The 14,827-nt window shown below is 36.7% G+C and overlaps 2 protein-coding genes across 2 annotated transcripts; both read left to right on the top strand.

Annotated features, from left to right (window-relative positions):
- The first annotated feature begins 14 nt into the window (after nt 1-14).
- LOC18605297 (Transducin/WD40 repeat-like superfamily protein) lies at nt 15-3,980 on the top strand. Its single transcript, XM_007038225.3, has 6 exons — nt 15-296; nt 961-1,449; nt 1,987-2,208; nt 2,307-2,376; nt 2,601-2,708; nt 3,386-3,980. Exons 1-6 carry the CDS (start codon nt 180-182, stop codon nt 3,751-3,753), a joined length of 1,374 nt encoding a protein of 457 aa, XP_007038287.1. The 5' UTR covers nt 15-179; the 3' UTR covers nt 3,754-3,980.
- A 1,073-nt stretch (nt 3,981-5,053) lies between these two features.
- LOC18605296 (protein ARABIDILLO 1-like) lies at nt 5,054-14,582 on the top strand. The gene is made up of 13 exons (XM_007038222.3): nt 5,054-5,424; nt 5,922-7,294; nt 7,536-7,694; nt 7,770-7,850; nt 7,931-8,062; nt 8,953-9,080; nt 9,311-9,398; nt 10,700-10,794; nt 11,259-11,322; nt 11,866-12,041; nt 12,274-12,495; nt 13,935-14,019; nt 14,132-14,582. The coding sequence occupies exons 2-13, from the start codon at nt 5,942-5,944 to the stop codon at nt 14,303-14,305; spliced, it is 2,757 nt and encodes a 918-aa protein (XP_007038284.3). The 5' UTR covers nt 5,054-5,424; nt 5,922-5,941; the 3' UTR covers nt 14,306-14,582.
- Nucleotides 14,583-14,827: the final 245 nt, after the last annotated feature.

Raw genomic sequence — 14,827 nt, 5'->3', positions numbered from 1 at the left:
GATGAAAGGAAAACTGAAAAGTGAAATCTACTTCAAAATTTAAACCACTCTCCAATTCTATTTTCCTTTTTCACTCTTTTTCTTCTTCTTTTTTTTAGCAAAGGAGAAACCAGCGAAGATGGGATTTCATCTGCGTTGATTCATTCCAAATCTGGAATTGTTTCCGTAAAAGAAAAAGAATGGAGTTCACTGAAGCTTATAAACAAACTGGACCATGCTGTTTTTCTCCTAATGCTCGTTACATTGCGGTTGCCGTCGATTATCGTCTCGTGATTCGCGATACACTCTCGTTCAGGGTACTTTTTCCCCTTCCAATTCATTGCTCTCTTTGGCTGCCGGTAAAACGGAAATGGGAGGAATGAGAAGGAAGAGAAATTGTCTTCTTTTTTTCTTTGTTTTTTTTGGATTTGTTTTGATTTGCGGTGTTGAATGAATTGCATGCGAAGATTCAAATTTAAAATGTGTACGTTCACCTTATTTTAACTTCTGATTAGATCTTCTTGCTCTTAATTAGACAGTATTTTTTAAGAATTGATACTTTGCTTTAGCATTTGGTTCCTACCTACCGTTAAGTAGTCAGATTTGTGCCGTAATCTTTCCTATTTGATTTGCAATGCTTCACTCTTTAGACCAAGCACAAAAGTCTGTCTTTTGTTCTATTTTTCTGGGTCATTGAGAATGGTAAAGTTTTTGTCCTTAAGCCAAAGTTTAATGTCTTTTGTAAAACCCCAATCTTTTGAGCAAAGTTTTATCCTTTTTCAAACACACACTCACTCAATCAAAGCACTCTTGCAAATTGCTCTTTAATCTTTGAGCTCACGTCTTTGATTATGAATCTGTTGAAGCATTAGAAAATACAATGGATGGGCACTTGCACGTGGAAAGGTCATTTTTGACGTTCACAGCATGCATTTTTGTGTTTCTAACTGGTAAATAGTTATTGTGATTCTTATTCTGCAGGTTGTGCAGTTGTTTTCTTGCTTGGATAAGATAAGCTATATCGAATGGGCACTTGATTCTGAGTACATTCTTTGCGGTCTCTATAAAAGACCAATGATACAGGCATGGTCCCTCACCCAACCTGAATGGACATGTAAAATAGATGAAGGTCCTGCTGGTATTGCTTACGCAAGATGGAGCCCAGATAGTCGTCACATACTGACCACCTCAGAGTTTCAGCTGCGATTAACAGTTTGGTCATTAGTGAACACGGCGTGTGTTCATGTACAATGGCCAAAGCATGCTTCCAAGGGAGTTTCATTTACCAAAGATGGAAAGTTTGCTGCTATTTGCACAAGGCGTGATTGTAAGGACTATATTAATCTGCTGTCTTGTCACTCTTGGGAGATCATGGGTGTTTTTGCTGTTGACACATTGGATTTGGCTGATCTTGAATGGTCACCAGATGACAGTGCAATAGTGATCTGGGATTCTCCTCTTGAATATAAAGTAGGTGAACTTATGTTTTCCATGTTTTCCATTGCTTATCATAAAATGGCCACCTTTTTGTTCGCAATTGATATACCATGTGTACAATCAGAAGAACTCATTTTTCCCTCATTCTCTTTCAGAGACCTCATAAATGATAGTCATATGGATCTTATTCATTTTAACCTATGTAAAGCTTTCTCTTTTGCCATTTCTTTTATGTAAATGGTCTGCTTCAAGCTTAGTGCACTCTGAGTTAAGGGTGCTAACTTCTTGCAAGCACAAGAAATAGAGTGAGGCAAACTAGAAGTCTATTCTGAATGGTGTGCTTTTTCTATTTTCCTGGTGGAAGTGGTATCTTACAATATGATATAGCCAACCAGAAATTACATGGTTCTGACAGTTGTGTGTCTAATTATCCATCAATCACCACATGATTATGTTTCTGGTTTTACTGATGTATGAACATGCATCACTTTGGCTTGCATTACCTTTCTGTTGAACTGATATAGTTGGAAAAATTAACGAACTTACAGTTCATTATGTAATTTGATGCAGGTTCTAATCTATTCTCCAGACGGAAGATGTCTCTTTAAGTATCAAGCATATGAAAGTGGATTGGGAGTAAAAAGTGTTTCATGGTCTCCCTGTGGCCAGTTTCTTGCAGTTGGTAGTTATGATCAGATGCTTCGAGTTCTAAATCACCTTACTTGGAAAACTTTTGCTGAGTTTATGCACCTGTCAACTGTTCGTGCTCCTTGTTGTGCTGCTGTTTTCAAGGTAAATTGTTTTCCTTGTTATTTTTTTATATGGCTTCTTGTAAAGATGATTCAATCTGTCAGAAGCATCTATTAACTTTGTTTTTCTTATATTGCCAGGAGGTGGATGAGCCACTGCAACTTGATATGTCTGAATTATGTTTGGACGATGATTTTATGAGAGGCTCTGGTGAGAATGATTAAGAATTATATATCTGATTAATTAATTTTTTTTATTTGATGTAATGCTTGACGTGAAATTGTGCTTGTCTGTGTAGGACCTGATTGCTTTGTGATTTTACATACAATTTATTAAGTTTAAATGCTTTTGCATGCTTTCTCAGTCATTGCTCAATATGCAATTTCAGCCTTTCAGTTATCTAATTGGATTCATATGCCCTGCTATTTAAGCAGATGCTCCAGAAGGGCACTTTAAAGTTAGATATGAGGTTATGGAAGTACCCATTACATTGCCTTTCCAGAAGCCTCCTGCAGACAAGCCTAACCCTAAACAAGGAATTGGTAAGGCTGCATCCTTATTTACCAAACTGATGTAGAATGCAGAATGCAGAATGCTGTAACTTGTAACTATTGACATAATGCTCTTAGTAAATGGAGGTCAACTGGCTCTGACTTTTATCTGAAAAATCTGTGGAAGTTGCAAATAATCTATCACCTTTTAATGTTAGCCCTGTCACCGGATGACCAGCCTTTTACCCTGATGAATGACCTTGGTGAAGGTCATCAGCTAGTATGCCCAGTGTTACAATAGGGCACTTCAAGTTTGGGCTGTTAGAAGATGTATTCTTATTGGAAATGATCTTTAGTTTTAAGTTATTTTTCTAAGGATCAATCACATGTACTCCCCCTAACTTCCTGTACTCCCTGTAGGGGGAGTAAAGTTAGATTACCGCTTATCAGCGTTGTCTTCATTGGCTATTTATAGTTCTATGTAATTTTAAATAGCCAACTCTTTTACAGTAACAAGTTCCAGATGCACTTCAGCAAACTAAATTTGCTTTGGGCATTGATAGTGATCTAATATAGTGGTTATACTTTCTATTGGTTGTAATTCCGTGATAACACTTTCAAGTTTAAGACTGTACCAAGCTGCTCAACAAACTAATTAGAATGACCTGACCAAATTAACTTTAATTTTCCTCCCTTGCCATCACCAACCAAATTAATTTTATCTCTAGGTCTTCTCTCATGGAGCAATGACAGCCAGTTTATTTGTACTCGCAATGATAGCATGCCTACTGCTCTCTGGATCTGGGACATACGCCATTTGGAGTTAGCTGCCATCTTGGTGCAGAAGGATCCTATTCGTGCAGCAGTTTGGGATCCAATATGCACTCGCCTTGTTCTTTGCACTGGAAGCTCCCATTTATATATGTGGACCGCTTCTGGTGCATACTGTGTAAGTAATCCGCTACCTCAGTTCTCTATTACTGATTTGAAATGGAATAGAGATGGGAGCTGTCTTCTCCTCAAAGACAAGGAGTCATTCTGCTGTGCTGCTGTGCCTCTACTGCCAGAATCTAGTGATTATAGCTCAGATGACTGAAGTAGTTTTCTCTATTAATGTGGCTCATTGCTATTAAGAGAAACAGAAAATGTATAAATAGGCATCTTTAGTTATTAAGCACCCCCCCCCCCCCCCCCCCCCCCCCCTGCTCTCTGCCCGACCCCTCTGTCTCTCTCACTCTCACTTTGTAATATGATCTTGTGCATTTGGGACTTCAATGACAGTTCTATGAAGCTATGAAAATTCATGTATTGTGGCATTCCTTACCCATTTTGTTCATAGTTCATGGCAATTAAGGAAACCTCAGAACAGTCACCAGATTAAGTATATCATGCTCAATTTAAGATGGCAATATCTTTGAAATGGATGTTTGTTTCGTATATGATTTTTTTATGATATTGTCACTTCTTTGTTTCACCTGACAAATAACTGCCAGGAAGAACTGGTATCTTCAAGTTTCAGCTGACTGTTCCATAGCTGAAGAGAGAAGAAATGTCAGGCTATAGTGCTGATTGCATCATTCCCATCGTGTTTGACTTCAATGGTACTTCCCCAGACCAGTTTTAGCTCTATTCCACCATGAATCGGCTGATTTCCAGATGTTGCAATTACTAATATCAACAATTGCATTTGACTCTTGGGAACGAACGGCATCAAGAATCTCAAGTATCCTAGAGAATGCACTGCTGTCCAATAGTTAGAAAATGTAATGTTCAAATGATGCTATAGCAAGCAAGCTTTTTTTTTTTATTAATAAACCGTTTGCAGGATCTCACACCAACACAGAAAACTCCATTGAACCTATAAAGTAATTCTAATATTTTATTCAAATAAGAGAAAGTCAAATACCTGGCTGATTCCTTGAGGATCGAAGAAGGCTACTATTATAATGTGCATATATTTTCCAATCAAGTTGCTTCAAAAGAACATTTGGGTCAAATTGAGCATGCACGATGCAAGTATTTCCTTTTTACTTCCCTTTTTTCTTTTTGTATTGCATGATTTTCATATCTGCAACACTGCAAAATCACCCAACAGATACAAACACCCTCTGTAATTTCTCATCATCTCGTTTGAATTATCATTATCTCAAATCATAGCACAAAGAACCCAAACAGATTATCACATTGATCATATCAAACTTTGAGTACATATTGTGAATGACTGAAGAACCTTCTTATTGTAAGGCTAAACTTAAGTAACCTAGTGAGTGAACAGGTTTTACATTTTTGTCATCACATGGCAAGGTGCACAAAACTGTTTAACCTGACCTGAATCTCCATATAAATTTTGGAAGTTTTCCTACTTCTACTGCCACCTGAATTGTAACTCATTGCAACTTTCAACCTCACTAAGCACATTAAGCTGTGGCACTAAACTCTCCAAAATTTTCCAAAATACAAATGTGAATACACCACAGAACTTTTTACTAATAAAAAAGGAGAATCAAGGGAACAAATACAGGGGCACCATAAAAGAAAGAAGAAAAAACCAACCCACCATCTTCGTCAAATACACCAAGCACTTCTCTTTTCTTAATTTGCAACCGTCGTCACAGAGTCAGAAACATCTTGTTTCCAAGTCTTTCTTTCTTGGCTTTAACTGCTGCTTTTACTTATTAACCGCCAAAGGGTTTTACCCTATATATGTACATTTAGCTGCAAAGTTTCAAAGAATCTTCCTTTGCACCAATCTTGTGCAGTCTTGCAGGTACATTCATTGCTTCTTTATGTTTGGACTCTGACGTTTTCCTTTCTTTACCGGGGTTATTGAGTTCTTGGAGAATTGACTGTCCGGGTGTCTGGGAATTGAAGAAACGAAGCTTGTTTGATTGAATGTTGATTGAATTTGAGGAGTTGGTGTTAATAGGGGTCTGTAGTTTTCGGGTCGGGAAAAATGAAGCTTGTTTGATTAGATATTTGTTTGTTTACTGAAATTCAAAACTGATCGTTATGTTCATTGCTTATTCTATACTTCTTAGGAAAATGGGATTGTTCGTAAAATGTTTGAATTATTTTAACTTGAAATTTTATATTTTTCTTTATTGGGTCTGTCATTTTTGGAAAAAAAACAAGCCTGTTTGTTAAATTTTATTTTTTGGTTTCTTCAATTGAAAGATTAGTTGTGATCAAGCATGTGGTTCTTTAAGAAATTGGAGTTTTATTGAGTGATAACTGAGATGTTTTCATGTTATTTTTCCTTTGCAGTGCTCATAAACTTGTAGGATATGACTCGAAGAGTGAGGCAGAAATGTTCACATAGTAAGGACAAAGATAAGACAAACATTAGTTTGGATACCCTGGATAGTGGATGTTTGAATTCAGCTACTGCTTGTGGAGTTGACTGGACAACCTTGCCCGATGATACAGTTATTCAACTCTTTTCTTATTTAAATTATCGAGACCGAGCTAGCTTGTCATCAACTTGTCAAACATTTAGGCTCTTAGGCTCTTCGCTCTGTTTATGGGATTCGCTGGACCTCCGTCCTCACAACTTTGACACTGCAGCTGCAGTCTCACTTTCCTCACGATGCAAGAATCTCCAGAGACTTAAATTTCATGCAGCAGGCTCAGCAGATGCAATAGTTAGTCTTCAAGCTAGGGCACTTCGAGAAATTAGTGGTGATTTCTGTCAGGACATTACTGACGCTGCACTTTCAGTGATAGCAGCAAGACATGAGATGCTTGAGAGTGTCCATCTTGGCCCAGAAGCTTGTGAGAGAATCAGCAGTGATGCAATCAAAGCACTTGCATATTGCTGCCCTAGGTTGAGGAGCCTTTGGATGTCAGGTGTTAGGGAAGTTAGTGGAGATGCCATGAATGCTTTGGCTAAGCATTGTAGGCAGTTAAAGGATGTTGGGTTTGTGGAATCAGACAACATTGATGAAGTGGCTCTTGGAAACATGAATTCTGTTAAACTTTTATCAGTTGCAGGGACTAGAAACCTGAAATGGGGTTCTGCAGTACAAGTTTGGAGTAGATTGCCTCACTTGGTGGGCTTAGATGTTTCCAGAACTGATGTAAATCAGAGTGCTGTTACAAGATTATTGTCATCATCCCAAAATTTGAAAGTATTAGTTGCCTTGAATTGTCCAGTTTTTGAGGGTGAACTTGACAGTAACACAATGCATAATCAAAAAGGTGGAATATTGCTTACTTTTCTTGGTGACATTTTTAAGGGAGTAGCATCATTATTTGCCGACAATGCCAAAAATGTTAGGGATGTGTTTAAGTATTGGAGGAGATTAAAGAATAGAGATAAAAACTTGGATGAGATTGTTGTTTGGATTGAATGGGTCTTTTCGCATTCACTTTTGCGAATTGCAGAAAACAACCTGAAGGAGTTTGATGATTTCTGGCTCACACAAGGCGCAGCAGTATTGCTCAGTTTATTAGAAAGCTCACAGGAGGAAGTTCGAGAAAGAGCAGCTACTGCTGTTGCAACCTTTGTAGTCATTGATGATGAAAACGCTACTGTTGATTGCCAGAGAGCTGAGGCAATTTTACGGGGAGATGGAATACGACTGCTTTTGAACCTTGCAAGATCTTGTCAGGAGGGGCTTCAGTCTGAAGCAGCTAAAGTAAGGATTGCCTCCTTTTTGAGAATATACTAAATACCAGTGGTATTCATGTTCAAATTAAAAAAAAAAAAATCATTACAATTTCATGAAATATAAGCAAGTCGCTACAACAAAAGTTAGATGTTAACTTTTCATAAATTTCCTTATAGAATTTATACTCTCGTATAATACTCCACCTAGGAATTTGTTTTATCAGTTGCTCAGATACTAGACACTACTCCATTTTATTATTGGGATGCAGGCTATAGCAAACTTGTCCATAGATTCAAAAGTTGCAAAAGCCGTTGCTGAAAGTGGAGGAATCAATATCCTTGCCAATTTAGCAAAATCAATGAACAGATTAGTAGCTGAAGAGGCTGCTGGAGGGCTGTGGAATCTTTCTGTTGGGGATGAGCATAAGGTTGTGAAAATTGAAGAATTCTATTGGTATTAATCTTCAATATTTTTATATTTACTCAACACTGTTCTTTCTCAGGGTGCCATTGCAGAGGCAGGTGGTATAAAAGCTTTAGTTGACCTTATATTCAAATGGCCTTCCAACACTGATGGACTTCTCGTATGTATCTATACGTGCTTCTTCCTACACATATTTGTAATCTTGTTGGAGACAAATTGTGAGCCTTTGCTAAATGACAGGAACGCGCAACTGGAGCACTGGCTAATTTGGGAGCTGATGAGAAATGCAGCATGGAGGTTGCTGCAGCTGGTGGTGTCCATGCTTTGGTGATGCTTGCTCGGACTTGCAAATTTGAAGGAGTGCAAGAGCAGGTACTTTGTTTTTACTTTCTGTGTACATTGAGAAATGACACTGATGATGATGGTTTTCTTTTTGTTAATTTGTTGTTGATCAGTATACTTTGTTTAGGATAATAAATAGATTTTTTGGAAGTCCTCTTTGAGAAGATTATGGATCTGCATTAGTGTGAACTATGAGATGATAAACAGAATGGCATAAAGAATTGACCGAGACCATATCATGTCTTCCATACTAAGTTGATGAAGTGCATGAGTAGAACTGAGGCCCCGAGCTGCAGATTACCTTTGCATTTTCCATGGAATGTGTATCTAATATATTTTCACTCAGAATCTACCCTATGATTGTCCAACATGATATGTAGAAATGTAATATGTAACAGAATTTCTTTATCAAGTTTTTTATTTTCAAGATGATGAAAATTGTCATATTCCATTTTTAAGTTGCCATGCTGTTCTTGTTTGATTGATTGTGATTGAAAATCTTTTAAGTATCCTTTGTTAAGCAACAATCTCTACCTTCTTGTTGATGATGGGCTAGTCTTTAATGGAAATAAAACTCCTACTTGTGACTTCATCTACGCCAATTTGACTCTGATTTATTTGATGGTGTAAGCATGGTTCTTTTGTCTCCATTCGTGATCTTTCCAGGAAAAAAATTGTGGAGAAGAATGTGTTGCCTGTATGTATTAAATTATCAGTGGGTTTCCTTTGTCAGAAATAAGTAGAATACGTGCACATAGTGATGTCTTTGCATGGTGAAGACTTGGTCTTGAACTTCAATTTAGTTGCTTTCAACTTTCATCATAAATTGAGTTTCTTACATTTCTATGCACACAAAAAGTTTTTAGCAGTTGGCCTTTTAACTTTTCTTGCTAAGTAGGAAGTTTTCTCCTCTTGGTTAGGCTGCTCGTGCCTTGGCAAATTTGGCTGCTCATGGGGATAGCAACAGCAATAATGCTGCTATCGGGCAAGAGGCAGGTGCGCTGGAAGCATTAGTGCAACTTACTTATTCTCTGAATGAAGGAGTAAGGTAATCTATTTTGCTTCATATTTCCTGCTGTAACAAAAGCTGCTTCCAGAATGAAACCTAACTGGATGGCAACATATCTCATATGTTTCATATGTTTATCACTACTTTGACTCTTGGGATTTCACCTTAAATGTTCCAGAGAGTGTAATTGAATCTATTAAGCTATGTCCTGACTCATAAGCCCATCTTTGGAAATGTTATTTTATTTAATCATATCTACTCACAAGCAGGCAGGAAGCGGCTGGTGCTTTATGGAATTTGTCTTTTGATGACAAAAATCGAGAAGCAATTGCAGCAACTGGTGGTGTTGAGGCACTGGTATGTGAAGTGCTTGTTAAACCTTATTGTTTCATGTTTTCAAGTAATTATTATTCTGCTTTATTTCACATCCGATGCACCAAATATGAAATTATTTCAAGTTTTGCATTAATTGTTGGAGAACTATTAAATGATTCTATCAAGCTTCCTATCTTGGTCTTAATTTGATCATATCCCTGGCTATGAGTTTGCCTTTGGTAATTCTTGTTTAGCTTGCAGTGATAATTACTGTTACACTAACAATATGACCTAATTGTTATGGTTGATGACACATAGGTCTTTCAGGCAGCAACTGTTTGTGATCTCAGTATTCTCTCCTGATGTGACCACCTTTTGAATGTTGAAAAGATTTTTCACATATTCCTTTCTTTTCTTCTTATTCTTAATTTATTTTCTTCTAACTTATTGTAAAGATTCATGACTTAAATCAATTAATATAGACTCAAAATGTGCAGTTTCAAAATAATTAATATGCGAAGCAGCAATCAAGGAGACTCATCTTATGCTAGTGATTTCTTTTCCTTAAATGGATGTGTCAACATTTTTATATTAGCTATGTTAAGATAGACGTTACAGAATCATTGTATTAGCAATAATTCAATTGTAGAATCAGTTTTTATTTCAGTGGTTCCTCTTAGTTATCTCTATTTAGAGGTCTCTACTATTTCTCCATAGAATCTAAACCAATCACTTCAATAGTACTTATTGTGCGTTCTACTCCCCCTTGCATTCTTTAGTAGATTGAAAGCAGCATGGACATTATAATATTTTGATGATAAAGTAATTGTGCCTATGTTCAGGAGTTATTTGTTGTTTTATTAAATTGATTGTACGGTACTTTAGAGTGTCATTGGTCTTCCAGTATGGAATAAGAACTGAGAGTTTCAGTGTAGTAAGGTGGTGAAATCAGGATCTGCTTAGAATGTTTATAAACCACTTTGATTGTGCTTGTCAGTTCATGAGTGGTAATGTTGGTGTGAATGGTGACTTTATTGAAGGTTTCTTCTATAAATCAACTAAAACTGTGTAAAAATCAGTGAAGATAATTGTTTCTGATGTCAAAAATGAAAGGGAGTAAAATTGCTACAGATGATTTTGTTTAATATTGTGAGAGGAATTCATGTTGATGAAGCTCTCTGCCTTGATGATTCTGTTAACAACTGCCTTCTTTACAAACTCTTAACAAGAGCAAAGTTTATGATTCATGGGCTTTAACTGATAATCCTCCCCTAGATAGTGGCTTTGCATGAAGATATATCCTTGCAGGTTGTTGAAACTTTATTCTGACTTTGCATGATTAGGTTGCCCTTGCTCAATCTAGCTCAAGTGCTTCCCAGGGGCTTCAAGAAAGAGCTGCAGGTGCTCTTTGGGGATTGTCAGTATCAGAAACTAACAGGTATTCGGGGAAATTTCTTTGCTGTAATTACCCAATCTTTCACCTTTTGCAATAATATTTGTAGAACAAGTTCTTAGGTGAATTAAGTTCATCTTTATCTTTGGTTTGGTACAGTATACATTTTATCAAGGTCCTTTCATGCAAACCAAATGCAAGTGATGGTGGCCTTGTTCATGCTATTTAGTTTAAAGTTTGAAGCATTAAATACATTTGAGTAAACCTTAAACTCTACACTGAATTCATCTTCACTGTTCCATGTCTCAATGAATGTTTGATCTAAAATTATTAATGTTTAGTTGTGTAATATTATGTGAAACTGAACGATTCAATCTCTTCTTTCTTTTTTAATTTTTTTCATTATTAATGGTCTTTTGGTGCTTAATTATCAATGTATATTAATTATCTTAAAGAATGTATCTCTTACCGATTTATGCTACATATTGATGTATTTTCTATTAATGTAGCATTGCTATTGGAAGACAAGGTGGCATAGCTCCACTTATTGCATTAGCACGCTCAGATATTGTCGTAAGTTTTTCACTCCTGGCTTGCGCAGATGAGTCATCATTCTCAAAATTAGTTTAAGATATTGTTCTTTACATTCAATGAGACTGTAATCCTTTTGTGAATATTCTCTATATACTGTCAGTGTTAATGCATTTGCATTAGTCCTAATTTCTATGAATTTAAAGTTGATTGAAATGGGCAGATTATATCATTGTTGGGCTTTACCCACCAGGGGGAATTTAGAGAATACAGCCTACTTTCGGGGCACTCAACCTGAAATTTTTACTTTGAAATAAACGATATAACTATTGAATCACAGTGTATAATATCAAATATTTTTTCAATTTTTTGTTTAATTTGAATGAATATGAAATCTCAGTGCAATCCTTAAGACTGGATCTTTTAATAGAAAAGAAATATAACCATTCCTATCAGTGATGACATTCTAATAATGCATTTCTGTTAACACTGCTGCAACATGCATTCCTCTGGTCTGATAATTTGCTCATTCGTAAATATTGAACTTAAATGTAAATTGAGGTTTTTGTTTTGTTTGCTTTTCAGGATGTCCATGAGACTGCTGCTGGAGCGCTCTGGAATTTGGCTTTTTATCGTGATAATGCTCTTCGTATAGTACAAGATGGTGGAGTTCAACCCCTTGTTCATCTATGCTCTTCGTCAATCTCAAAAATGGCACGTTTTATGGCTGCATTAGCCTTGGTTTACATGTTTGATGGGAGGTATGTCAAACTATTTTCTGCAAGTTAACAGGGATGGACAACCTTTTATGGAAGGCATATTTATTTGTTGCAAAGCCATCTCTTAAGGAAAGGTTTTGATAATGCTTTGAAGAGAAGCAAAAAAGAAGGACAAAAAATCATATTTAAGCTTTTGTACATAGGTGGCATTGACTGGTAAAACAATGTTCTAGAATTACTTTTGAGGTGTAACTTTTTTCTTATTTATATACAGAATAGATGGAGCTGTTCCAATGGGGCATTCATCACAGGGCAGCTCAAAGACTCTGAACATCGATGGGGTTGGAAGGATGGCCTTGAAGCATGTTGAAGAATTTGTGATCTCATTTTATGATCCACAAACCTTTTATACTGCTGCTGCATCATTAGTCCCCACAGCTTTGGCACAGATAGCAGAAGCCATAAGAATACCAGAAGCAGGGCATCTAAGATGCAGGTTTGAATTGTTGGCCTTAGCATTTTATATTCAAAATATGAAACTGGTAAATTCATGTCTATTTTACGTAGCAAGTTTAAGAAGTAACAGCTAGTGTTTTGAAATTGCATTTTGTATTAATCTATATAATTTGTTAACCATGCCTGTAACACCATTCCACACTTCTTGTAAAGAACACAATATTTGCATGCACTTGCCAATTCTTGCAGTCTCTGGCTCTGTCTGTCGTTTGTCTCTTTTTTCTCTCTCATGATAGTCAACGAAAATCAACACAATAGGGACGTGCAATGGGTCTCACAGGGCTGTACCGTCAAGGCAATTGCTGACAGGAGGGTAGCCTGTGGATTTTTTATAAACTACTCTAAGACCTCAGGCTTGTTGATGTGAGGCATGTGTTTCCCCTTACATATGATTAAAACGCTGATATTTGTGCCTGTAATGACTCTACAACACCAGATGTTTGTGTGAAACACTTATGGCCAAACATTGTGTTTTAGCTGCTCTGATCTCTAAATCCTCAATTTTAACACTTAGCATGGTATGCAGCTCTGGCAACACTTCAAACTATATAGTAAACACTAATAACCAACAAACCACCCCTAACGTTTTGTAGTAAAAGTTAATACTTGCACTTGATCAGGAAGTGACTCCAAGACCACTCCAGATTTTTTGTAGGTGAGACCAACTTTTTTCAATATTTTATTGTCCTTTTTGTATGAAGCACAAGATGTTTATACCAAACAAAATTGAAACACCTTTAGCAAGACAGCGGTTAGACACTAACACCTTTTCTTGTAAATGTCACATAGCAATTGGCAAGTTTTGAGTTGATCATATGCAGTTATACCTATTGCATTCATGCTTCACACTTCTGCTTGTAAAACAGGTTTCAGAATGAATAAATGAAATTAAAAAAAAAAAGAAGTAAAAAATGCGAGGATGTAGAGATGGCACATTTGTAGGCTTTCATTGGATTTTTGTCTTGGAAAAAGGTGGAATCAATTGGGGAAAAAGCATATGAAAGTGAAAAAGCTGCCACTTTTACACCAGGTTTAACTTGATCCTACATATATCATATATGGCATGCTTGCTCATACAGCTTGATCGGTATGGTTGCAAATACTAAAATGCTCTTTGAGGAGTTCCAGCAATCCCCTTCTCTAAGCAGTGAATTTATGGTGCAAAATTGTTGATGCTGTTATAAGTTTTAGCATGCATGTCAACTTGCATGTTTATGAATATTACATCACAAAGTTAGTGAACATTCCTTAAATGTATGGTACTATGTTATATGTTTTTGGCATGATAGCTTCGATACCTGCCACCCTTTTTTCGGTAAATTACATTTTCACAAGTTTCATATTCATAATTTTTACCTTTAGGATTCATATTTATATTCTAATATGTTCTGTTTCTTTCTCCTTTATGTGTCTCTCCAGCGGAGCTGAGATTGACAGATTTGTCAGAATGTTAAGAGACCCTTCTTCTATACTAAAGTCCTGTTCTGCATTTGCTCTTTCACAGGCAAGCACCTGTTCTCCCTCTCTTATTTATTGAATATGTTTATATTTGTTTTATTTTCATTTTGAAACTCAATTAATTACAATTCTAAAACATAAGGATTTTCTCCTTGCAGTTTACCATGCCTGGAGGACGGCATGCAATGCATCATTCAGGCCTCCTACAAAATGCAGGTGCACCAAGGGTCTTACGTGCTGCTGCTGCTGCATCAACAGCCCCTATTCAAGCCAAAATTTTTGCAAAAATTGTGCTTCGGAACCTTGAGCACCACCATGAAGTCTCAAGTTAATTGGGAGGATAGTTTCTGCTGAACTCTGCACTGGGAGATTGTCATCTTCATAAAAGCACAATCTTCTTTAGAGTTGAACCAGGAGGCTGGGACGGGCCACCTCATCCCCTTCCCCAAAGGACAAGCAGTCTTTTGCAATTGTGGTAGTCACTAAGGGTCAAAACTAGGCACCCCTCATACCTCGATTACTTATGATAATAAAATGAAAAGGGGGCCTGCATGTTTGTGGAGATCATCATACTGATGTTAATGAGGTCTAGCAGAATCTTGATCCACAGGAAGGATGTTTTCTTTTCCCTCTAAATAAGCCACCATCTTTTTTGATTTCTTCTGAAAACACCAAAAGGAAAAAGGGGAGTGGAAATGAAGAGTAATAATACAATAGATCAATCTTTTAAATCTACATATAGTTTGCAGTTTTTTCTTTTCATTTGGATTTATATACATATATTTTGTAGTTAGTACATCTGATCGAGTTCACTTTGCCTTTACAGTTTCTAGTTTGCTTTTCAATATGGTATA

Source organism: Theobroma cacao, chromosome 3 (assembly GCF_053813885.1).
Source record: "Theobroma cacao isolate CCN51 chromosome 3, ASM5381388v1, whole genome shotgun sequence".
Lineage (NCBI taxonomy): Eukaryota > Viridiplantae > Streptophyta > Magnoliopsida > Malvales > Malvaceae > Theobroma > Theobroma cacao.
Note: the sequence above shows the minus strand (reverse complement) of the source record. Positions and strands in the feature narration are given on the sequence as shown.

Coding starts and splice junctions, on each gene's coding strand:
- LOC18605297 (XM_007038225.3), top strand. CDS start 180: ATGGAGTTCACTGAAGCTTATAAACAAACTGGACCATGCTGTTTTTCT. Junction 1,450..1,986: donor ATTCTCCTCTTGAATATAAA/GTAGGTGAACTT, acceptor AATTTGATGCAG/GTTCTAATCTATTCTCCAGA. Junction 2,377..2,600: donor TGATTTTATGAGAGGCTCTG/GTGAGAATGATT, acceptor CTATTTAAGCAG/ATGCTCCAGAAGGGCACTTT.
- LOC18605296 (XM_007038222.3), top strand. CDS start 5,942: ATGACTCGAAGAGTGAGGCAGAAATGTTCACATAGTAAGGACAAAGAT. Junction 10,795..11,258: donor TCAGTATCAGAAACTAACAG/GTATTCGGGGAA, acceptor CTATTAATGTAG/CATTGCTATTGGAAGACAAG. Junction 11,323..11,865: donor TAGCACGCTCAGATATTGTC/GTAAGTTTTTCA, acceptor TTTGCTTTTCAG/GATGTCCATGAGACTGCTGC.